The following is a 26,339-nucleotide window of genomic DNA, read 5'->3' on the forward strand; positions in this document are numbered from 1 at the left end:
GCTATGAATTAGGGAAAATTTTAAGCAAATCAGATTAATAAATCAACCGTATCACTGAGTAACACTGAATTTCTTTGTTAATAGCTGCAACAAATAACACAGAATTCCAAGCGTGAAATTTAAGTCCTAAGTAGGAAGAAGATGGTAGTGAATCAACACTACTGCCTGGTTGGCATGATGGTACTGATTGTAGGATCTTAGGGGAAATTAGAGAGGCTGTGAATTTTGGATACAGTAGTAAGAGATGAGTCCAACTGTTCTCTTGTTAATTGGACCAGTGCTGCACTGGGACATGAGACAGGCTAAATTTGCGGATATGTCTGTCTTGTGAAGCAGTTGGTTAGAAAGCCAATGAAAGTCAATCCCTGACATTTTCCTGGGGAACATGTAGGACCTGGTTCAAAATGTGAGGCTGAAGTGCCACCTTGTAATAGTGATTTTGGTATGCTTGGATAAAGCAACAACAGTCAGTGAAGTAGTGCACAGCTTCTTAAATCTATGTAAAGCAAATATTCATAAAAATGAGAAAAATTGTTGAAAAGAAAAGAAACAGAGCAGCTGAGAGTTAAATCTTGGTAGGTAGCATGGAAACTCTTTGAGGGCACCTTATCAGAAGCACAGAACAAAAATGTTTCCATAGGAAGAGCCTTTTACCTGTCAAGAATGACTTGAGAAGAGGGCAAAAGACATTGGCATGTCTAAAGAGTGAGGCAAAAGAGCACATTAAAAGCAAGATGACATCTTTCAAAAGTGCCCTGAAAACATTTTTGTTGGGATCCAAATTTATGTGGAAAATAATATGGTACAAATAAACAAAACTAATATTACTGTTAACAGGAGCACCTCTGTGAACTAAAGGCTTGTAACGGTTAAGTTGTCAACTGTAGTTTGTCACCTCCTGCTTTCAGCCGTCTTTGTGCTTGAGGATTGATTGATAGATGGCAAATACGATGCCAGTACTTTCTGAGAATTCCAGATCTGGGGCTCTGCGTACTGCTAAGCCTGATGTCTCTATTGGACACTTTGACAGAAATTGTAATACAGAGTTAGTGGACACATAAGTATGTTTGATATACTGGGGACAAGGCTTTTTTATTTTTCTTTTGAAGTCAATGCTTCACAGTCCATATGCTCCACATACTGGAGTTCTTTGAAGATGTGAAGAAACACTTGAAGGAGGGAGATGGTGAAAGTTTTTCTGGATTCAGAGAAACATCGAACAAGATCAGAGAAGAGAGGTCCAGTGGGGGTTACTAAATACATACAATTCACCTTTGTTTCAAGGTATCTCCTACTATTTGTGACTGGGAGAGTGTGTTGGGAAGTATTTGGTGTGCTTACTCTGTTCTCTAGGCATCCTGTTTTGGTTACTGTATGTGGCCGCTCTTACGAGTATAAACTCACAACAACTTTTCTCTGCAGACTGTACCATCGGTGAAGTCTTATCTTAGTTATAACACTCTTTGCTTTTAGATTATATTACTGAAGCTCAGTAAATTTAGGTGAGCAGGTGTCCACCTAGGGAAAGCTTTGGACATGCTGCATAATGGTCTTGTTTAACTGGAAGAAAGAAGAGTAAATGAACATTAAAAACACACTGTCTTAAATATTTTTGAAGAAGATGCATCCTAGCAAGTACTGAGAGATAGACAGGAGCTGGATCTTCTGATGCAAAAAGTCTGAAGTAAAAAGCATCTATTTTTTACATTATGGTACTAATCATTAACTTTTTAAGGTGTGGGTTTGTATTAGAACTGTTAGTGCAAGCCAGGTTTTGTTTTTGTTTTATATTTGTATGTTCATGCATTGATTCTTGCATTAAACATTTCAAAGAAGCACTTCAAAATGCAAGAGTGCATATAATGTGGCGTTATAATTTTGAGAGAATGAGTGAAAACATACAGCTACTTCTAGCCCATTTGGTTGTTTAAGTTTGTATTATAATCTCCATTATACGGAAAATGGCTAAACCCCCTAATTATTCTCTCTCCAAATACCAAGCTTAAGTTGTATGTTGTGTTGGCCTTTCGTTATCTTTTGAAACTAGTGTATGAAAAAGTAAAAGAATTTAATTTCTACGAAGCAGGAGAAAGGGAGAGCAAGGCCTGAAACATCTTAGTAATATGAGCAAAGGGTGAGTAGTATATAATAACTTCCCATATATTTGCTCTGTAGAACAACATTTTTTCTTGACATCATTCATAAAGCTGTCATACCCACACCACAGTAGAAAAATACTTCCCTCTACAAATTTTACAATATCTTGCAAGCTTGTTTGACAGGGCACATGACAGGTCTATCAAAACTGGGAGTCTCCTGTGACAAAATTCAAGACAAGTGGCAATCCTGTAAATGGAAAAGGTGGAATTTATGTATGTCAAAAGCAACCCCATTTTTATTTAAATTTCTAAGAGTTGTCTTATAATTTTTCCTTCTCCTTTTTCTGTCTATGGGATTTGAAATATTAAAATGAGAAACGCACTAAAATACTGTCTAGCTGTACTATGCTTTTATATAATCTTACTCGAACACTTTATTGTCTTATCCTTGGATCTCTTCCTTTATCTCATTTAGTTGGAGAGAATTAAACTAGAGCAAAATTAAGAAGTAAACTTTAAAAAATCTTTTTCTTGTGTTTTTCCCTCAAAATATTGGAGGCTTATGGTCAGTGAAACAGATGGCTGAAGCCTGACCTGCAGATTGCTGTATGCTGACAGAGGCTTGTGAGTTCTACTTGAACAGGTGCTCTCATGGAGCCAACTAAAAAAGAGCAGAGAAGCTCAAAGGCAGTGATGGACATGGAGTCCATAAATCAAGCACAAATGCTACCTTGCAATGCCTGAGGACATGAACGATTTATTTTTATTAATTGAGGATATATTTAGAATGGTGCAGACTGTTGTCCATGGTACTTTCTTAGTGTAAAGTGGTGAGGTGGTAGCACAAGCCAATTATAATACTTAAAAATGCATAGTCATTCACCTGTGTTATACAACCCAGCACAAATGTATTCAGGTAAGAGTAGCTGTAGGCTATGTTGCTTTACAAGGAGGACATGGCTAGGTAGCAGAGAAGGCGGCTAGAAGGTCCCTACTTGCTGTGTCCTGGCTGCTGCCTGCCAAGTTCTTCTGAACCTTCTGGAGAGATTTTTCCTGCTGGGGAAGCAGGTCAGAAGGCTTGAGAAGGAAAGAAGTTTTGCAAGTGAGGGGTGAGAAAGGGGAAAAAGAATGGCTGAAAGGATGGGAGCTCTGCCATCAGGAAGCCTAGACGTCAGCAGCCACGGAGACTCATGGGAATAGGAAGAATCAAATCGTCAGCTCTCTCTGGTGACAGAATGGACCGTTATCTACGTTAGTAAGTAATGTGGCCCAAAAATGCAGATTTTTAAAGTGAAACAGTTGCTGCTAAGGATAGCATGTCTGTCGTACCAATGCTTTTGAGGAGTGATGGGGGATTTTATTTTGGACTGTCTCTAATCTGGTATTACGGACTTGAATCCCTAGTAGTGGATGGAGTACACCTTCCCATTTAGTATCACAGAATCATTTCTGTTGGAAGAGATCTCTGGAGATGGTCTAGTCCTACACACGTGGTCAAAGCATGGTCAGCTAGAACAGGTTACTCAGGGCCATGTCCAATCAAATTTTGAGTATCTCCAAGAATGGACACTTCACAAGCTCTTTGGGCAACCTGTTCTAGCATTGGACTATGCTAACAATACTAAAGCTCTTCCTTATGATTATAGGGAATTTACTGTATTTCATTTGTGCCCATTGCCTCTAGTCCTTCCATTGGAACCCACTGAGAAGAGCCTGGCTCCGTCTTCTTTGCTCTCTCCCATTGGGTATTTATACACAAGGATAAGATCTCTCTGAGCCTTCTCTTCTCCAGACAGAACACTCCATGTTCTCTCAGCCTCTCCTCATATGACAGATGCTCAAATTCCTCAGTCATCTTCGTGACCCTGGGCTGGACTTGCTCCAGTATGCCCTCTTGTACGTATCTCTCTTGTACTGGGGAGCCCAGCACTGGACACAGCACTCCTGATGGGTCTCAGCAGTGTTGAGTAGAGGGGAAAGATCACCTCCCTTGACCTGCTGGTGATACTTCCTAATGCAGCCCTTCACAATTCACCCTGAAATAATCAAGTTTGCATGCTTCAAGACCACTCCGCAATGCAAACGAAGACTCAGTAAATAAGAACAAGTAGATTGACCACAAAAGGATCTTCCTTATCCAGACAAACCAAATCCTGAAAATGCACTCATAAATACCAGCAGTGGATTGTGCAGAGTTCACACAAAGTCACCTACGTGGACTGATAGAAAATATGAAAGAATATAGTGGGCAGAGGGTACTTACTTACAAAGCTTTAAAAATTCTGCTCTGTCTCATTTTGTTTTGTTCTTTTTTTAAATGGTACCTGTTCTCAGAAAATTATAACTTAGAAGGGGTGGAAAGAGAGGCTTTTAGAGAGAGAAGTCTAGATAAATTTATCTCAAAGTTTTGGCTGACTTGAGGTCCCATCATAATTTTGTGATTAATTTTGTCCTCTGGTATTTTAAACCTGGATATTTTCTTTTTAATGTTTTGTGCCTAATGCAGTTACCTTGGCACAATTTTAGTACCAAATATATGAAATATTACATATATCTCCAATAACTCGCGTTTTTCAGAACTCATTTGGATTTCTCGTCTGCTTTGAAAAAGTTAATTTCATTTTTTTTAATCCATATAGCTTCTTTTTCTCTGATATGGGTTGAATGCAGATAGGTTGCCTTAGGCAAACAATTGCAAATCAACCCTCAAGAAGAGTCCTTAGGAGTAATTTACACTTTTCCTATATTAAAGCTGCGAGGCTCATATGTTTAAACTGAGTTCTTCTGTGTCTTTATTTCAATAGGAAAAAGTTACCCTCATGTTACCTGGTAAAAATAGATCATAAGTTGCCAAGCAGATTGTTTACCATTTGGTGTGATAAAATTAAAATGTTAGAGATGGACAAGAACAACTTGATTCTTTATAATCTTATTATTTTTTAAAGCAGGTTGTGACACTTGTCATCTAGATGCAAGAATATGTAGTCAACCATTTATGCTTCATTGTTGCTTGACTTTGAAAGCAAGTTTTGACTACTATTTATCTTCTATTAAAGAGAGTATAATGCAAATTTATTGGTAGACAGTTTTTTTACTTTTAAATGTTACAGTTCCTAACTGTATTCAGTAAAAAACTATGTGTAATAGAACAGGGATATGTAATACTCAGTGTTCATAGCTTCTCCTGGTAAGCAACTAAAAGGAATGAGTCTGTGAATCGGAAGGGAACATATTTTTTAGCAAATGAGAAATTGAATCATCATCTGATTTTAATCATTTAGCTTAAAAAAAATGAAGTGGGCATAGGAGGACTTCTGAGTGGCTGAAATTACGTATTTTGATACTTTAAATAACCAAATCTAATTTTCATGTAATTAGTCCTGTCTTTTAAAAAAACAACCCAAAACCCCTCACAACAAACTAAAGAGAAAAATTTTGATATGGTTTTGAATGAAGCAAAGCACCATCGTTCAGGTTGAATCAATTTGAATAAAAAAATAAAATCACCATTCCATCATAATTCTTTTAAGTGTTTGGGGTTTTTTTTAAATCTCTTTTTTGTCTCAAAACTTTGTATTCCATACAGATTTTCCAAGAATAGGATACTGGATTTCTTTTGACTATTGACTATTGTGTAATTGAATAGGATCATACCAAAAATTATTCCTGACCTTTAGCCAGTGTTGCTGCAGTACCTGGGAAGTATTCGGCCTGTTTGCATGCAAGTACACCAAGCACAGTGTCCTCATCTGCTGTGGGAAATGAGTATGTAGCCCAGGATGGAGCGGGTCAGGGCTCTATTCAGTTCTACGTACGGCACGCTCCTTGAGTCCTGTGGACTTAGTTTGCTTTTACAGAACTGCTCAAAAATGGCTTTAGTTAGTGGTTAGTTAAAATATCCTTCTTTAGGCTAAATAATTAATGGTAGGCTATCAGGTATGTTTTATGTATTTTCAGAAGTATGGGAAGGTGTCTAACCCTTTTGTTTAATCCCTATGCATTTCATTGCATCTCATGCAATAATTTTGTCATTTGAGTGGCAGATGGCAGGGATAGATGTTTTGATTTTTGTTGTCATGTGATTATATTAATTTGCATTTACATGGTTTTTACATTGTGCACACATTAGCTTGCCTTTTGGTGAAATGATTACTAAAGTATCCACAAAAAAAGCCAGTATTTTACTAAGATTTGCAAAAATGAGTTTATAAGGCATTCTTCTCGTTCATTTTACAGAAATCACTATGCTTACAGTAATGACACATATTTTTGATACTGTTAAAATTTAAAAAGGTACTTCATTTCAAGACAAAATAGGAGCATTATGATGATGTTTAGCTGTAACCCATTAAACATGTATTCTAAGTATCATAATTCTGTAAGAATAGGTAGCTAGAGGATGTCAGTGCATTGTCTCACCAGGAACGTGACAGGATTGTTGAGTTGCAACTTTCAGTAGATATACATGAATAGAGTTCTATGGAGAAGAAACTTCGAGATTGTTGCAAGTTCTCAGATAATGTCTCATTTTTCTTTTCTCTAGGTAAAAAAAAGTTGTCAAAGTTGGGGTTTTGTTTGTTTGTTTTCCCGAATCAGTCATTCATTCTTAAATAAGGTGAAGACAACATCCACCAACGCATCAGTTGTAAGGGAAAGAATTGTTGTTTAATGTATGTTTATATGAAATAGTTTTTCCATATAAGCTGTTAAGAATTAGCTCTATTCCCAGTTATCTGATTTTGGTTGTTTTTTCCCATAACGCTCTTATTTCTGTAGAACTTAACGGATGGTCAAGTGGAATTCACAGAAGCAGGATGGTTTTGGCATAGCATTTACCCAAGTATGAGTAACGGTTGGAAAATTCATGATTCTTTGTCTGTTTTAGACCTTTGAGGTTATGAGTCACTGTTTGGGAGTTTCCTGCTGCATATTTAGGAAGTTCTCTGAGTGAGCTGACTCAGTGTGTTTTTTCAATAAGCATTTGTAATCCTTTTAAATATGTGCTAACCACTTAGATTGGAAATCAAGTTAGCATCCCTAATAAAATCAAAATAGGGATTTAAAGATCAGGCACTAGTACCTTGTATCTATCTATCTATATATAATATTTCATAGACTCATAGAATATCTCAAGTTTGAAGGGACCCATAAGGATCATCGAGTCCAACTCCCTGCTGCTTGCAGGACTACCTAAAACTAAACCATAAGACTAAAAGCATCATCCAGATGCTCCTTGAATATGTATATATTTGTATTTGTATATACAATGTGTATATACATATTTTGCAAAAATCTTTTAAATTTAATAATTTGTTTAGGTTGGTTCACCTCTGGGGATCCCTAGAGAGTAAAGTGCTCACATGAGAAAGAATTTTTTGCTGAAATTTAATTTATGTGTAAGCAGTTGTTGGAAGATGGGGGTATATGTTTAATGTTCTTGAGTGTCTTAGAGAAAAAAGGAAGGAATCAGAGACTGACTATTTCCTATTCTCACAGAAAGAAGATTTTCTGTTCCTTCTGTTAGAAAGTGGAGAGTCCTCCTGATTTATTAGCATATGATGTTTTTAGATGGTTTTATAACTTAGATTCTGGAATTAAATTTGTCATGTTTCCTTCAAGAAAAGATCGCTGAATCCTTTGATTAATTCTCTTGTTAGTGGTGAGTTATGACCTAATAGTAATGACCTCCAGTTGACTTTTGAGAATGTATTTTGTTAGAGGGGGAAAAACCAAAAGTAACAACATACATTAAGCCTTTTTTTGGATGTTATTTTTATAGGATGTTCTGTTACTTTTAAAGCATATTTGATCTATGTGAAGAATACAGATATGTAAGTAGTGGCAGCTCGAAAACAGTGATGGTCCAAGTGTTGTCCAGATTGTGAGATCATGCTCAGAAATAAATGCATACTGCAGACTAGTCTGACATACGCTGGTCAAATTGTCAGTGATTAGCGCTTTATAAATCTATATTTCTGAGAAAATGTTTTGTGATGTCTTTCATCTGCTTTAAGACCTTTGCCTTTGTAAAGTTTGTCTGTTTTCATTGTAACATCACAGAATTTAAAGCGTATTCTCGCTTTCAGGAATCTTTAGTGCAGGGGGGACTTGGGGCAGGCAATGGTGCAGGAGCCTGTTGGCACGGACCGTGTTTACCTGGCTGAATTATGGCAAAATGGGATCAGTGAAGAGAGGAAATGAATTTTAGTGTCATCTCTACTTCTGTTTCATATCTGCAATTATCTTCTTGTGTTTACTGAAGAGCTAAGTCTAAATTCCCTATGTTGAGGAAAAACATTTGAGGAAATCACATACACGGAGTTTATTAAGAGAACTGTATGTTTTAATAATGTGAGTGAATGCTTGGTTGCTTGGCATATTAGCTTTCGGACAGCTTGCCCAGTGAAAGAAAGAAGAGACATTAGAATGGAAAGCATCACCGTTCTGCAACTCTAGGACCTGATTTCTAGAAAAACTATAGGATGAATTTAATTTCTGAAGCGTTAATCCCTGAAATCTAATTTCATTATTTTTTTAATTCTGTTAGTTTTTATCATCAAATTAAGGAGTAGGAATTTGCAATATTCATTCTGTATAAAACTCATTAAATCAGTGATAAATTTAGCTCAATAACTTTACTGATTTTGAAAATGATTGTGCTACTAGAGCCTCTATTTCCAACCCAAGTAGCAGCTGAAAAATCTGAAGTACCCAGTCTTCCATATTTATATGTTAATGGCTATGCTGAATAAACAGATATATTGATTAAGTTGCTCAAGCATTCCTGTTTTAAAACCTCTTTCTTCACTTGCTCCTACTTTTGAACAATCACTTAATTGGGCTTATCCCTCCTAATCACAGGAATTCCTGAAAAAAAATGAGGATTGTTTAACACAAGAATACCAAAGAACTCTCATGTAAAAATCTGATCACTCACTTTCAAGAATCTTTTATGTGTTATAGTTGATTTTTTTCTGATTTGCTGGATGCATTATTTCTTTTTAAGGTACTTCAGCTATTGCAGAGGAGGATTTGTTTTATCTTTTGGAGGGTGTGAGTGTAATTTTTGTTTAGAGTACAATACAGCAATATTATGAATAAAAAGTATACGAATAGTGAATGGAGTGGGTTCTTCAGGAGACCATTTTGAACAGTGAATGGATTTGAGATCTTCAGGAAACCATTAGTACTTTTTGTTTGCCCTTGGTATGGGATGGATTTGTGTATTCTAAAATAGAAACTCTATATTTTGCTTACTTGGGTAATGGTGATGGTCTTGGACCTGTGTCAGACCACACACCCATAGGGGAATGCATGTGACTATTCCTTTTTTGTCTGGAATATAATCTTCATATTCTCTGGTGTTTAAAAATTTGTAAACTTTGAAAAGTTAGGTTTTCTATTGCCATTGGGGAAGCAGAGTAACTGATACAATTACTTTACTCTTATTATTGGTAGATACAGTAAAACCAGAAATGTAACAGCAGAATTAATAAGGTACATATGTTGGGATACTGTTGAAATGTTTTTTTATGAAGGGCAGTCATGGTAAGCAAATCTGTCAGAATTCTTTGAAGCATATGCTGAGCTCATGAACAAAGGGAAAATCGTTGATACTGCTTACTTGATTCCTAAAAATCTCCCAAAAGACTCTCACAAAAAGCTCTATTAGAGAAAAAAATATGCTGTGAGATAAAAGTGGCGGTCCCATCATGAGTCAAGAGCTGGTTCAAGGTAGGATAAATGGCCCATTTACTCACTGAAAGGTGGTCTCCAGCCTAATTCATAGGGATCTGTATTGTGCCTGTCCCATTCAGCACGCTCATAAAGGATCTGGGTATTAGGGTGATTAGGATTGTGTCAAAGTTTATCAAGGGTAGCATACCTGAAAACCAAATTTTAAGGATTACAGGCTTATCCTGTGATAGAGGTGGGTAGTTAAATTTGAGATGAAGATCAGCATTGATCCACACATGCACTGTAAAGTAATGCACATGAAGAAAATGCAATCTTAATTCCAAATATGTAGTGATGGGCTCTGAATTAACCATTGCCATTCAGGATAGAGATCTTGGAGGTATGAGACATTCTATGAAGATGTTAGTTGAATTTGTAGTAGCAATGCAAAAGGCAAACAGAATATTAGGAATAACAGAAAGTAAAGGAATAGAGAGAAAACCAAAAAGTTTATTCTGTGTTTACCGCACTTTGTGTGCAGTCTTATCCCCTTTTCTCACAAAGGACATGGTAGAAGGGAACAGAGAAGAGATAGCCAGTGTTGAGGAAGTGTGAAACAGTGCAGAATTGTTTGGCATGAAAAAATAAAACTGAATAACTTCATTGTGTTATCCAGAGACTTCAGGTTGTTCCATATGAGCCTATTCACGCTTGGTGTTGTTGCTTTGATTCCCTGGGTGGGAGGGTTGGAGAAGAAAACTTGCATTCACACTTGCAAACTTTAACAGTGTCATACAGCTTTCTAAAATTCTCATTTGCTTAAAATATATACTGGAAAGATAATACTTGATTGCTGAGTCTGCAATAGCAAGATGTGGTGGATAGCAATTAAAAAAAGCAGTGTGCCCGCGCTCTCGAAAGTGAAAGATGACCTGCTTGTGGATGAGTAGCAACATTGATCAGATGTGTCATTCTTAACTGGGGAGTCACTTGTGCAGCACTTGTTTTTTTCCTGATGTTCTTTCTGGGTTTGTGACTGTTTTTATACTATGTTGTCATTTCAGTTATGATTTCATGACATGGGAGGTGTTCATGCTGGACACATGTCTTTTGCACTGTTATGCCCAAGAGTTGGTTTTATCGACCTCTTACGGGTGTGTTCTTTTAGTGAGAAGATATCTGCCAGCATCTTGTGCCTTTGCTCTTGGGGACCCTGCCTATAGGGTGTAATGGACAGGTTTTGGTGAGGAAATACATTCAGTGATGCTTCTTTATAGCAACCAACATGTTACATAGCCATTGCTGGGAGAACCAGTCTGAGTTGTTGGTCTCCACATAGAGAAATTTCCCCTTTGAAGGGGGGGTGTGTGTGTGATTTGTTCATCAACATCTATCCCTGCATTTACTCTCCTTTTGTACCTTCCTACTTCAGAATCAGGGCAGGATTTCAGAATCGAAGAAGTTATTGAGGAACATGTGTGATGACTTGCCTTCAGAAAGCAGGGCTGCCTAATTTCCTAGCGCACGTTTTTCTAAGAGGTTCTGCGGTTTAATGTCAGTAGACAGAAAACTCTCGAGGGGAATGTTCCACATAAAAGTTACTGGTATTTAAATTATTTTTAATCTCTCATCTATCTCAACCAAGAATGAGATTCTGTGATGGCTGCGGTCAGCTGTGCTTGTATCTAAGTTGATGAAGGTAAAATTTTTGAGGCAGTTAAGAACATGCATCAGCCACTTGGGCGTTGGGCTGCAACAGAACTGCCCTGGAGGCCTGGATGCAATTTGCCTTTAATTAAAGAAAGCAGAATTCAGTGATTAATATTACAAGGAGAATTATGAATTATATTTCCTGAATATTTCCAGAGGGGAATTGAACTCTAGGAGGGAGTACTGTCCAGAGGAATAATGCTGTATACTCCTATCTTTCGCAAGTAACAACTTGTGTCCTAGCTAAAAAATGCACACAAAAGAACTTGTGAATGTGTGGCCGCAATAGCCAATTAGAAAGTGCAGAGTTTAATGCGAGATGAATGCTCTTCAGTAAAAGATTGCTGTATATTATTTTTTATCTGTCAATCTGTATACTGTTTGTTAGACTGACCTTTGATTCACCCTCTTCGTTAATGCGGAATGACTATAGCATGCCTGCCTTTAAACTTAATATTATTCTGCTCACATCTCCATTCTCATTATAAACATGGCTATTTTTAGCTAGCACAGATTCAGAATATGCCTTGTAAGCTTAAGGGGGATTTATTGAGCTCCTGTGTGTATTCACTAGAGATTCCTTGTTGAAGCTTACTGATTTAGGATTGGGGAGGGGTAAAATGTACTATTTAATTCCTGGCATATGCCCGCAGGAGCTATATTTAGCTTCAGCTACTTGTCATTGCCATTGTGCTATTTTTACAAAGGGATGCAGCAGTTTCATTGTTCAGGGGTTTAACTAGACATAAATGTAGATGGATGAGCTAGATAAACATTGGTGTACTGCAAAAATTGCTACTGAAAGTCAGTGTGTATGCAGCAGGTGTACTTGAGAAAAACTGCACTAGAGCATGAACACAACAGGCACCTTGTTCAATAGACTGGTTGTGTAAATTCACCTGATTAACACATGTGCTAAAAATTATATTTCGTTTTGTTTTAGACTGATAAAGTAGTTTAACGGGAGTAACAATGTGGGCTTTGTTTGCACTTGTACATAAAAATTACTGCAGTGGCACAATTTATTTCATTGCTTAATCAGTTATTAAGAATTTTATCATAGCTTTTGTAGTTGCCATGTATATTTTTAATGGAATACAGAGGAGAAAATTAGTATGGAGAATGCTTGCTGCAGTTCGGTCCTAGAGGATGATTAAATATGCACTACAAGATGATTACATATGCATATCCTTTTTATAATGCATGTATCAGGGCTCTTGCTATCAATTACTATACTATTACTATTTGGTGCTTTAAGGAACAACATCTGCTGGGAGAGTCTCCTTTTCCTATTTGGGGAAAATCAGGAATTCTACCTGGATCGATTAAGTATTACAGTAGATTTAGATTTGCTTTGTGATTTGCATTCAGAGAAATGTATAGGTACTTTCTGTCCTTTCTTGGCTGTTTCATTTCTCCTTAAAAATACATAATTTATTTTTTAGATAAAAAAAGAACAAGGAAAGTTGTTCTGTCATTTATAAAAATACAGAAAACCTGAATTATATTTTGTGTATTAGAAAATCAGACAGTTTAGCCTTAAGTGAAAAGACTAATATTCTCCAGTGAGAGAGAGAGCAATGAATAGTTCTCTTTCTGCAAAGTTGCATGATGTCACTGCACACTCATTCCATCAATTAGTTTCATGTAAAAATTCAATTTATGATATAATTACTTTTTATGAACCATGATATGGTGTTTTCTACAGGTAGAAAAGATCATATATGGTTGTTCATGTATTCCACTTCTGATCTTCATTTCTTATGGTGGACCTTTCTTGGGCAGCCTAAGATTTGTGCCAGATACTAAAGGCATCAGGGAGAACTAATTTATTTTCAGTTTTAGAATAATACTCAGCTTGAAATAAACCTTGTGAGGCAAAGGCTCTCTTTATCACAAATGACATACTCCACTTCTCCTCCCAAATGTCCTTTCCATACCAGTATTTCAAGTAAAGGAAGGTCTAAGCGTTTGAGGGAACAATGTGAATTCCTGCATGGAAGAAACTTTGAAGATATCAGCATCCGAGTCCCTGTGATCTGAGTTTTGCAGTAAGAGGCTGATCCAAAGAGTCAATGCTAAGAAGTGTGTGTATCAGAAACCATGAAGTATGTGGTGAGAGCGATCAGATTTCAGTAACGCTGTTCTTTGTTTAGCTCTCATCAACAGGGAATAATAGAAACATGATGCTAGTGACATTTAGTTGGAGTTTGTTTTCTGTTAGATTGGAGATTTTTGTCCTCCCAAGGAGAATTATAGAATCTCTACCTAGTCAGCAGTTTCTCTGCTTTTCCTCTTTAGTGGTGTGGGGGTGTGTGGTTTTTTCTTTTGTCCTCCTGAGAACAAGTGGGCAGGAGGATATTCAGCTTATGTACATAAGGGCACCTGTTGCTTCTCCCAACACTGCTGTTAAGCCTTATTTTTTTATACAGACTATCCTTTAAGCCTAATTTTTATACAGACTTTATCCTTTTGTCAGGTTACCCTGTGGAATCATGGACTGTAGACTCAGTGATGGGAGGAAGAAGCAAAAATCACAAGTATTAGTCTTTTGTTAGACTATTGTAAATTAAAACTCAAGAAAGTGCTGATTTAAATTAATTTTGATAGCCAAATGAATACATAGGCAGAGATGTGTGCATTTCTAAAGGCCAGAACTGAATTTTTTCATGAGAGCAACTCTAATCATAGACACGGTCTTTGCATTCACAAATTGGTCCAAGGACTGGAAGCTTGACATATTTACGTCCCATCTTCCTTGGTTTCAGCTACATAGGCATCTCCGTTTCCCTCCCAATGCTCACATTCTGGTCTTTCCCTGAAAAAAGATTCAGCTGTGTTCAATGTACTGCATTTCTGTATGAACTGTGTTGCTGGAGCAGCATATCCCACATGCTTGGATTCGAAAGCTTGGAGTCTCCAAGACTGGCCCTTTTTGGGTTTGGTCCAGTAATGCTTAGGCCAGGTAATTTTGATCGTAAAGGTGAGAAATTGAGCTATGGTGCCACATATAGAAAGAAGGATAAAAAAATTAGTTTGACTACGGCAAAAAACCTCTACTCCATTCTGTGATAACTGTGTGCTGTGCAGATGGGTATAAACCATGCAGCTTCTCAGTGTGAATGAAAATGAGCGAGGAGGACTGGCCTGAGGCAGCAAGGAGCAAAAGTGAGCTTGAATGCATCATTTGGAACCATGGTCTGCAGCCTGAAGCATCACAGAGGCCCTGCGGGGCTGTGTGAGTACGCCAGCCCCGAGGAGAGCTCAGCCTCACGGAGGAAGCTATGGAAAGACAGAGGCCAGGAGATGCCACCAGCGCTGCATCACTGCGCCCACGGAGCCAAGGCTGTGGAACGCCGTCTGTGTCAGCAACGTTGGCACTCTGAGCATGCTTTTGGCTGGCCATCTCTTTGCTGTTACTTGCGTATTTATTGCCAGGGTTACCTGCTGCTGTGGAAAAGAGTGTGGTTAATTTGAGAAACTCGTTTTCTCTTTGTTACTGCCAGATAATTTAATTAGTTACAGTTAGGCAGCTGAAATTCCTGGTCCCTGATTTATTTACACAATCCTCAAAGCTCTTAAAAGAATTTAAGCATGGCACCCAATAGAAGAACTTGAGAAATTAATTTGTAGAGAGAGGTTCTCTGGTGCCTTTTGCGAGATGGAACTGATGAACTAGTACATTTTTATTTCTCTTTATTACTGATGATTATCACTGATTGCAGAGTTGAATGTGGGAGTGGCATGGTCAGAGAAGGAGAGGAAAGAAGGAGGGAGGCAGACAGGGAATTTAACAAAAATGGGGTTTATAGTCTGTTTAAGGAAGAAAAACCCCAAACCTGAAAACCAAAGGCATCCAATGAGACAAGGGACTAAAAGTTGGAAAGAACAGCTGAGCACTCATGAATGCATGGGGCATGTCCTGCTAATGCTAATTTGTGTGAGAAACAGGAGATCAGGAACATGATGGGATTTGGGAAGAAAGCATGTTTACTGGTGGGCAAGTAATTTGATTTTTTTTTTTTTTAAAAAGGAGTATATATTTGAAGATTACACACCTAGAATAAGTTCTTTTTTAAATTTCAAGCCCTAATCCCAGGAGAAATTATACTCATTAGTAAGAATTGTTTTCTATAAGGAGTTCAGAAACTGCTTAAAATGGAAAGATTATATTCTGAATGTATATATTTTTAGTCTGGTCTTCTATATCTTAATGAGGAGCCTGCATGATACGTTCTGGTGTTTCTTCACAGTTACTGCAGTCAGTATCTGCAGAGTCTCAGGAGCAAACTGCCTGTAGCTAAGTACTGGCACTTCATCTTGTATTAAATGTTGAGATCTACTTAACTGTCATTTTTACTGTACTAAAGGAATTTAGGAAAGACCTGAAAATGCAGTGTATGTGAGCCTTTGTTACAAAGTATGAATTGTTAATTTAATTATGGAAAACACTGTTAATAAATATTTCAGAAACGAATATTCCAGTTTGGAAAAAAATTGAGGACAAAATCTTGCTTTGCTATCTGAAACACAAAATGTGTTCAGTATGTGTGGTGATGTGATACTGTAAGAAGAAATATTATAAAACAGAATCTTTGGTTCTTCCGGTAGCAAGATATGCACAGGGATAAAATCAGAGTTATTGCTATTGCTAGTAAAATTGCTTAGGCATAAAGAAACAAAGAATAAATAAACAAATCTACTAGAGCAAAATAGATGAAAGAATTAAACCCAGGAGCTTCGGACCTGAACTGTTTCCAACTTTGTAAATTTTACAAACCCAAGAATTTAGATGCATAAAAGTATTTTTCAGCAGTGAGGAGGAAAGTATATGAACATTTTATTGATTGTTTACTCATTAACAATATATCACTATAAATTTGAGTTTCCTGACTACTAGTTCACCTACTGTGTATATCATTCTCACTGCTGGTAGTTTCTTTGTTGATTATATCTAATGTTGCTGTTCAGTAATTATTCCTGTTTTTTAAAAGAAAATAACTCTTTTAAAGTTTTTCATATATTGAAGGATTTTTTCTTAAAAAAGTCTAACTATGAGAGTTGCTAATATTAAATTAAGCTAATATTTTGTGTTCTTCTGTGGAATATTTCTTTTCCTTTACATACAGCATATAATGATTACATCTCTGCAGGTGGATTCTTAGATCCTTGAGTTATAGTTACCTTAACATAAAACTGGTCTAAGCCAATTTTTGGACTTAAATAGTGTTCTTTGCTACATATAAGTGAACACTTTTTTTGGAGTAAAGCTTCTTGACTCTGGTAGTCAGTCAACCCCCTTACTTGAGAACAAGGATACCGAAAGGATTGAGCATCATATTTAACTTCCCAGCACAAGAAATCCCCTTCATCACTGCTCTTTCCCCCTTCTTTTATATGTTTCTTGTGTCATTAGCTGTTTTGGGGAAATCTATTCTCAATCAGTCATGTTCTAGCTTCTGCGTAAGTAGCAATATTCTGTAGAATTATATGGAAATTCTCTTTAGATTTTACTCTCTACTTCTGGGTAGGAAGTACTATAGTAAGTAGTTCAGTAGAAATAATTGATCTGAGTTGTAGATTATAATTGAATTGGCAATTAAAAATCAGTATATGAAAAGCATTACTGTTCAGACAGAGTCACTTTTGAGGGATTGGCAGAAGAGTACTAACTTGTCATTTAGTTAGGAAACTCTAATGTCAAATGTTTTGCTTTTCATTAGTGGCATAGTGTTATTCCAACAGCAGTTCTTTTCTAATTTTGCTTTTAATTCTGTTACGAAAGTGAATATGGGAAGGATTTCCATAGCAGACTGGAGAGAATGGTTTAAAAAAAAAAAAAGGTACTTGTTCTATGCAGAAAATATGTTTGAGGACAAAATGCATGAGAGAAACCAAAATGGTAATTTTTTGCTAGTTTATCCGTAAAATATTTCTCGTCAGTGTAGTAGGTGCTATTAATGTCTGGTGCTGTTAGTTAAGAGTCTTGTTATCTGGAACTTACACTCAGAAACACTTTTGTTTCCTTTTCTTCATCAATAGAAGGAAGGGCCAATGAAGTAGTAAAAAACTTATCAAGCCAAAGTCATCATATAGGTTAAACAATTTATCCATATTTTTACTATAGTTTCTGGAATGCAACTCTACTTAAAAACAAGAATCCCCCCCCCCCAGTCCATAGATATTCTGAATTCTGGATGTGTTCGGTCAACAATAGGCTGCTTTTCCTGGCTGCCTGCCCTGAGAGGCCACTGTACTCCATCTTTCCTTCCTTTTCTTTTTTATGGATCATCCACAGGCAAAATTATGTTCATAGTGAAACTCTGCCATTTCTTTTTGGTCTGCAGTGATGCAGTTTGGAGAAATCTAATAAATGCGATTGGTATTTGTAAAGATGAACAGAATCTGCAGCTCCGTCTGTTATTTGTGTAGGTTTGACAAGGCTGGAGTAAGTATATAACATTATTTAGATTGGGTGCTGTAGCATTTGGAGCATTCTTCTCTGCAGGTGCTGTGGGAGAGAGTGGTAAATTGTTTTAAATTGGAGCTTTGTAAACTTATGAAAGTGTAGGATTTTTTTTCTGTCGTAGAGATAGAAAATCGATCTTTCATATTGTGTGTGGAGTCCTTTCCAAGGTATGTGTGCATAGAGAGATTTAAAGGAGATTGAATTTGGGTTTTTTTAACATCCCGTTCATATTATATGAATCCTAAGCAATAAAACTTTCTCTGATCACCTGAAGGCTTCTGAGAAAATTATTTCCTTCAGTCATGCTCCCCCCTACACATACGTCTACACTCCTGACGTAAAGTCTGCCCGATGTTTTATCTTTGTGCGTGTGTATACGTTCCTAGGAAGCCTGCAGATTATCACAGCCAGAGAAAGAATATAGCTTTGGATGTTCTGTGGTTCTCAGAGATACTGAAAATCTCTTATGTCCCCAGTATTAAATGTCCCTGGTTAGATCTTACATTTTAGGTGAGAACAGACGTCCTCCCGTTGTCTAGATTAATAGAAGACCATTAGGTTTTCTTTTCCCTCTTCTCTAGCATGGGGTGTGGGACACACGCAGCGTCATCAGCACGTTTTCTTTGGCAAATTCCTCACTACAACAGGGACCAAGATTATGATGATGCCCTTAAACTCTCCTGCTCATCAACGGCATGTAATGGTTGTATTTTTTAGCCTTTTTCTGGAGGTTTTTCATTTGAAATTGGATGTTAGGAAGGATTTTGCATCTGGAATGATAATGCTCCGTGACCTTTCAAACTGCCATTTATTACATGTTTACCTGTAATTATATGGGACTGGGCTTAATAAAGCGGCCTTGTGCCATGGTCCTGTGTAGAATAAACCATGGATCCGTAGCACAGTAGCTTTCCCAAGCACGATACTGAGTGTTGGAGCAATAATACAGAACATACATAGCTGGAGTTTTCACAGATCACCTAATTGAAATTGAAGTCCATTCTCACATTACCATGTAAGTGGTGTCAGATCTCTGTACTTGGGGAGTTTAGCTCTGATTTTTATTAAATGGTCCAGCTGGTTAATTAGAATGAAGTATGTTTTGAATGGGTTTGCACTTTTTTATTTTTGTATTTAATATTGATTAGCTTTCCTGACATAACATAAACTTGAGTTCATTAACTACAAATTAGGAATTGACATAAACAGAGTAGACGGGTACGTCCAGAGTGCCCAATGAAGGCTTTTATTTGTATTATAAGGTGACTCTCATGAATTTTAATGAAACTAAATTAGGAACTGGAGTTAGCCCACTTCACTTAAAAGCAAGCTGGAAATAGGCAAAACATTTAAGCCTGCACATGCAGCAAAACATTAAATTCTTGAGTTTGGTATTCTTTAAGTCACTGGATTGTGGTTATTTTAAGAAATTGATTGCATCTGAGTTTTGGTTCCTTCAGCCAGACTTAGAAACAAAATGGTATCAAATGTAATTTTTTTTGTAAGTTAGAAAATCCCTAGATTGTTCCGTAGAGCTTATGAAAAAAATTAACAGGTTTCATAAAATGTTTTGTAAATCTTCAGTTGAAAGGGAGAGTACTTTTAACTGTCTGAGGATTGATGAAATCTGATAAATATAATTGGTTTCCTGGATAAGTTGTTGACTTGAGGTTTGGGTTTTTTTGTTTGGGGTTTTTGTGTTGGGGTTTTTTTTTTTATTTGTTTTGGTTTTGTTTTTTTAATAAAGAATGAGCTAACAGCTAATCTAAGAGGAGATGGACATTGTTTCTTAATCTTTTCAAGAAACGGCTGTCCTTCTAGACATAGGCTTCAGCATAATATCATAATGTCCATGTTAGGGTAGAGGTCTGTCTCTACCTCTGTCCTTGCTCTGAGACTTGACAATAGCAGGTGACTGGGAGCCAGAAGAAGAGCTGAGAAAGAATCCAGTGACGCTTCCCAAATTCTCGCCTTACTTCCAGCAAATTGTATTTCAGGAATATAATGAAAGAAGGGGTGGTGTATCGTCTCTTTGGATGAATCAAAGGTTTGTTCTTAGCTTGAACACTGATGATGACATGGGGACTGGTATGCTGGGAAGCTTCCCACATGCTGTTCGTTAAGGAAAAAGACATAGGGCCCAAAATTTCAGCACAGAAGTCAAGGTTCAGTACTACTGAGAGTAATGAGTGCATAAGACTAATGCTAAAGAATAATCCTCATTTTTAATATTTGCTAACCAATCATGAATATAAAATGAACATCAAAAAAAGACAGGGTTCATGCACTAGATCTAGTCAACAGTGTTGTTTTAATCTGTTAGTTAATGGAGATGAGCATATGTTTACAGTGACTTGTTAAGAGACCAGATGCTTTTAGTTTTGTATACTCTTTATCTGTCCACATTCAAAAACTTTACAGGTTTTCCATTTGATTATGAAGGTAATGAAGTGGTGAATATTTTTGAAGAGTATGAAAGAGTGTATCGTTTAATAAACCCTAAACTCTTCTAAGCAAAAATAAGCTCTTCATTTTTTCTATGTTAAATGTGGTAGGAAGAGGAATTATGTAAAGGGAAGTCCAGCTGACTTTGTTCTGTACTCCTTAGTTGTTAGACTGCTTTTTTTCTTGAGATAATAGAATGCATGGTTTAGGAAGGCAAAATCTTGAGGGCATAGAAACTTTGTTGGTAAATCACTTCTATGGTCTAATTTAATTGAACTTGTGAAATGCACAGTAATGAAATATAGCTAATAAGTAATTTACTTTTATTTCTCTAGACACTGGAAGCCATTTTGAATTTTAAGTACTCTGGTGGACCAGGACATGTTGAAGGATATTACAGGAACCTTTCACTAGGCCTTCATGTAGAAGTAGAGCCATCTGTTTTCTTTACACGTGTCAGCACCCTTCCAGCAACAAGGTAAGCCTTGTTTTGACTCTTTTATGTTTGACTCGTCGTCTCTATTATATTGGCCATAACTTAAAGACTATGCTGGAAACTTTCAATGTCATCAGCAACGTGTAGGTAAAGAATTATGTGAACAAATTTTCAAAATTCCTTATTTAGGAGTTTAGCCTCCTTTAACTGCAGACTATGATTAAAGCAATCCATGTGCATTGGACAATTTCTGAGGTTCAAACATTTTTTTCATGATGGTTTCTTTTACCAGGGACAGGATATCTATTGTTTATTGTAAAATTTGATGACTTCTTTCTATATCTCTTCGCTGCTGTGGTGCGTTGTGCATTACATTGTTTTGTGTTTGTCTAACAGAATCTTACTCAAAATACATGTGTAAATGATTGTCTTTGGATGTGAGGAATATATTGTAATAATTCTCTTCTTTGGTGCTTGCTTTCTCTTGTAAGCCACAGAGTAGTTTCACATATCATAGTGAGTTTTAAAAATCATGGCAACACGTGATGGCAGTCAAATGCCATAATTATTAAAATCTGATTGCCTAAAATTCATCAGCAACTGAGTACAATCAGTTTTAATAATTATTTGTTTTGATAAAATTGTCTTTATTTGCTGCTAATTGTTTTTATTAATTTTATATTGCTTTACATACTGCTTAAGCAAAGCAGCTTTTGCAAAAATGAATTCTGTAAGGTAATGCTTTTACCAATCCTTAATCAACAGGTTTTTTTATAATGTAAGTTCATCTGTGCTAGTAGTTAAATACTCTACAATCTTTAAATATTTGGGATATATTCTAAGTTTGGCGGTTCCAGAGGTGGCCTTTAAATAGCTGTCATTCAAAAAATGAATAAAGGAGCTTGGGTTTGTTGGGAAGAAAAGATTGAGAATGTACTTTTTTTCAGTGCATAAGTACTTCTGAGGTATAAATATCAAGGAGGAGGAAATACTCTTTTGGATGAAGGATGAAGTTAGTGCAAGAAAAAATTGTTACAAATTGGACAGGAATATGCTTTTATTAAAAATCCCCTTGTAGTAATCAGCTACCAGCTTCCAAAGTAGCAGGATTATTGAAAAGAAAGCCTTTGTGCATAGTGGGAGTAAGCATTTTGTTTGATTTAAAGTCTGAAATTATTTCAGTGCAATAATAATAATAATAATAATAATAATAATAATAATAATAATAGTTATTATATAATAATAACTAATAATAGTAGTTGAGAGTGAACTTAATTGATCCAAGAGATTCCTACTGGTCCTAGGACCTTTTTCATGACTGACTTCAGAAATAAAACCCAAAGATAGGCAAGAAGGGAATGTAAGTCTAGGAGATATTGGGAGCATATTTCATTTTCAAAGGAAAGAAAGGAGTCACCATATCATACCATTGCAAAAATGTCAAAGGATGGATGGACAGCAGCATAGCTTGCAAAACATGAACTATTTCTTTTGTTCCTGTGAAAACAAGAAGTAAAGCCTCAAGAAAAGTTACCATATCTAGTCTGGGGCTTGAACTTGGAGAAACATGAAGAAAAGTGGACAGGTTGGAGAAAGTCTAGGGCAAGAAGAGTGATAAAATTTTACTTACACTAAAGCATAAGTTTAAAGAAACTCTTGGTCTTGCTGAAGCCAAAGAGAGGACTGACAGAGGACTTAAGTTTTTAATTGCATAAATGGCACTGCCAAGAGGATAGGTATCTGTTTTTCACATCAGGTAATACCATAAATAATGACCTTCGCATATAGCAAGGGAATTTTAGATTAGGCAAAGATAACGAGACACTGAAATAGTTTTTGTAAAAAATGTTTAAAAATGAGACAAACAGGATTGTCTCAAACTGAGGTTTTTTTAATGAGTAGATTGTGTCCAGCTCTTATAAAAGAGACCTAAAACTGTATGGCTTTATTGGTAAGCAGGTTTGTCAAGCATTTTGCTGCTTGAAAGCATAGCATAATAGGCATCATTTTATTCTTTTAGGAACTGCTCTAGTAAAGTAAATCTAATACTACCTGCGAAGTCAGAACACAGTATCCGGAACAGCTGTTTTCAAAATCCCAGGAACCTTATTAATGATGTTCAGAGTTTCATCCCTGCAGTGGCACATTCTTAGGCCTTTGTAAGGTTTTCAAGGTTTTTTCATAAGTGATCTCTCTTTATCAACCTGGAAGTACCACAGTATCTACTTTAAATAGTTTTCAAGAAGATTCATTATACAGGTTAACATACTTAGTTTGCATTTATTATTTGCATGCATAGTTCTTCTTCATTCAGTGTCAAAAATATCCTTTGTACTCTGTCTGTGTATACTTTTAAATGGACAGCACGACTGCTCTTTGGTTCACTGCAATTACTTTCCTATAATCACAGAGCAGCTTGAGTGTGAAGCTGCGAACCTTCCATAAAAGCTCCAAATACAACATGATGCTTTTATTTGAAACTGTCTTATTGGTAAGCTGGCTTTTTGTGCTAGGTTTCCCCAGCTGTGTTTTGTGTAAGACAAGGTTATCCTACCCCTGCCTTGTCCATCTACTCTCAGGAATTTACTACGTGAGGAAAGTATTTAATCCTGAAATCTTTAAAAATAAATTGAGGTGCTAATTCAAAGGTAGAGTTTCTGCGTTGTTCAGCTGTGTACAGTTTCACAAGTCTTATAGCAGCAGGTGCTATGTATAGTGCCTCCAATTCCGCCAAGTGCTTCAGCTCATATTGTATGCATTTGCTTCATTCTTTGCCTGTTCATCATCCCGATCAGCACTTAAGTCAGTGGAAACTTTATTTTAAGTCATTTGCTGATTGGAGATGTAGTTAAAGATGTGACTGCTTTTAATTAGGGTGCCAAAAAACTTTACTGAGTTGGGGGAAAATACTGTAATATTTACATTTATTTCAGAAATTTTTTATTGCAAGATGTGTCAAAAGGTTATTCAAATCTTTTTTTTGTTACATTAGGTATATATTGTCTGCTAAGTCATGAATGTATTTTGGTTTTAAGTGCTTCTTATCTCTTGCTGTTTGTTCTACGCTATTAGCTTTAGTGATCAGTAACGCTGATCACTTTACTCCTGTGCTTCCCTGTGTTGATTCTCCATCAGGAGCAGTCATGTGTCATTCAATATTATGTTTTAGAGTGAAAAATAGCAGACATGCGTCATCTTCCAATCTGCTAAGGATAAATATTTATCATTAAATGAAACAAAGTTTGTTTCTTGACTGTTGATCATCTCTGTCAATATCTGAGACTCAATGACAGCAAATTATAAGCCAAATTTTGTACTTTTACTTGCTCTGTTAAAATCTTGAATCTGATTTCCTTTTGATTTACAGCTGAGATTTCATTGCTTAAATTCTGTCTGAGGCTCTGAGCTATTTTTGTTTAGTCATTATGACAAACTGTATTTTATAATTTACCTCCTCAGCTGTCATTTCAGAATGAAAGTTATCATTGCTTTCCTTTTCTGGATTCATTTTTTCCCCTTTCTTTTATGTTTTTGTTGTTTTTATTTTACATTTTACCTTAACAAAAGTGAGAAGCAATAGCTTACTAGCTGCTGGGCTTAAAAAGTCAAAGCAAAATAAAAAACTTTGAACAGTGATTCTTCCCTTAGGCCTTTACTGAAAAAAGCAGGAAAAATGTTAATGAAATCACTTCCCTCCCCCCCTAGTTGTAACATAAAGATTATGGTTTATGTAAAAGTCTTCCAAACTTAATTGGTATTTCTTTTATTTAGCTGCTTGAGCAGATATGCATGGGAAATATCACTGAAACAGCTGGGGATTTTGGTTTGTTTTTTGTTTTTCTAAATATCTAGCCAAAATTATGTCTTCCACTCAAGCACAGGTTTCTGCATTATAGGGAGAAGTTTCATTAACTGCATCTTCAGTATATCTTAAGGTGCGTTTAATCCTGACAAGAGGTCCTTTTAACCTTTTTCTGTGCTGGTCTGTAGAGGCATCCGTGGTTAGCTTGATGCAGCCCTTAACATGCTGCAGTGCCTAATCTGTTGCCTAATTCTGATTCAGATAGCAGCTCTCCTGTCGGAAGAGATGATGTTCTGTCAGTAAACGGACGTAATCTGTTCTGAGGTTTTTCACTGGGTATATCAACCTATGCTCACTCAGCTGCCTGCATCTGAAAAGACTGGCAGAACAGCCTTGTGCTGGGAAATTGTTTGCCTCTGATCGTGTTACCTGTAATCCTTGATTCTGCTTGTTTGTGTTTGCTCAGAGATGATTGTCCTGTGATGCATAGTCAAGAACATAGGTGTTTAAAGCAGCCTAGATTCAGAGTATAAGAGATAATGAGTTGTTGTTGAAAGTTTTCCCAGTCTGACCTACAGTTCACTGACCTGCAGATCACTGAAGTCTTAAAGGTCTTCAGGAATCTACTTACTTGACTGTTTATTTACCATGAAATGCAGATAAATCTATATAGTAAAATTGTATTTATTGTCTTCTGTAATCAAGCATACCATGTTAATTGATTCCTTAGCATGTCTTAGCCCCAAAACTACTGCTGTGACTCCAGGCCTCAAAACAGTTCAGTTACCAGCAGATTATAGACTGCCAGCAGAGATCTGATGATCTGATCCTAGACTGCCAGCAGAGATCTGATGCTAACAGTTCAGTGTAAGGGAAACGTTCTGTTGACAGTTTCATGTGATACACCTCTTCATTTTGACATACCGTTAACTCTAAGAAAGTCTGCTGTTGAAGCTTGTGCTAGCTAGATTGTCTTGAACTATCTCCTTTACACATGTTGATTCTCTCAAAGGCATTATCTGCCAATTTTGATGGGCACTGAATGTCCTTCCTTACTGCCTTTATCAAAGAGCAGATAGCGTGAAAAAATGCCAGAAAAAATACTGCTTCACTCCACACGTTGGGTAAGAATTCAAGTAAGGTGTGCTCTGCATGCTCTGAGGTGCCTGTTCGTCTCCTTGTGTCCCTTGTCATTATTCTATCAGTTCAAAAGTGTCTTAAATAAGAGCCATCTACAAAGGTTGGAAAATCTTGGTCTTGCTTATTATAAAGGTGGCGAGATAGTCTGAATTTGTAGATGAAGTCAATCCGCAGTGCAACAGGGATGCTGCCTTCACTTTTGGGCAAAGTTCAGGAGCCAGATATGTAAGAACCTTCTTACTTGTAAATTCTACAAATTCAAGATGATGCACAAGGTAAATTTGTTAATTTTTTTGAGGCAGTGGAGTTTTCTTCCTGTCTTAAAACCACCGTACAGCTGACGAGACATCAGCTGCAGATCTCTTTTGGCAAGTGCAGAGGCTTAGACTCTGTTCTTGTAATTGAGTCAGAGGAAAAAAAAAAGGAACTGCAGCAGGTCTGACACTGTTAAATTCAAAGTGTCAGTTCATCTAACTGTAGGTTCAAGTCAAGTTTTCTTTGTACCATTAATGTGTATCATTTAATGAAATGTTTTAGTTTTGTAAAGAAGGCACCCGTTCA

General features: G+C 36.6%; 1 protein-coding gene across 5 annotated transcripts in view; it reads left to right on the forward strand.

Annotated features, from left to right (window-relative positions):
* TRAPPC9 (trafficking protein particle complex subunit 9) overlaps positions 1-26,339 on the forward strand; it is a 544,235-nt gene that overhangs the window by 174,317 nt on the left and 343,579 nt on the right. For all 5 annotated transcript variants that reach the window (XM_072851835.1, XM_072851836.1, XM_072851837.1 and 2 more), the window contains one exon: positions 20,736-20,878. In XM_072851835.1, the coding sequence (XP_072707936.1) occupies positions 20,736-20,878 (143 nt within the window). The remainder of the gene's footprint in view (positions 1-20,735; positions 20,879-26,339) is intronic.

Source organism: Ciconia boyciana, chromosome 2, assembly GCF_034638445.1.
Source record: "Ciconia boyciana chromosome 2, ASM3463844v1, whole genome shotgun sequence".
In the NCBI taxonomy this organism is placed as follows: Eukaryota; Metazoa; Chordata; class Aves; order Ciconiiformes; family Ciconiidae; genus Ciconia; species Ciconia boyciana.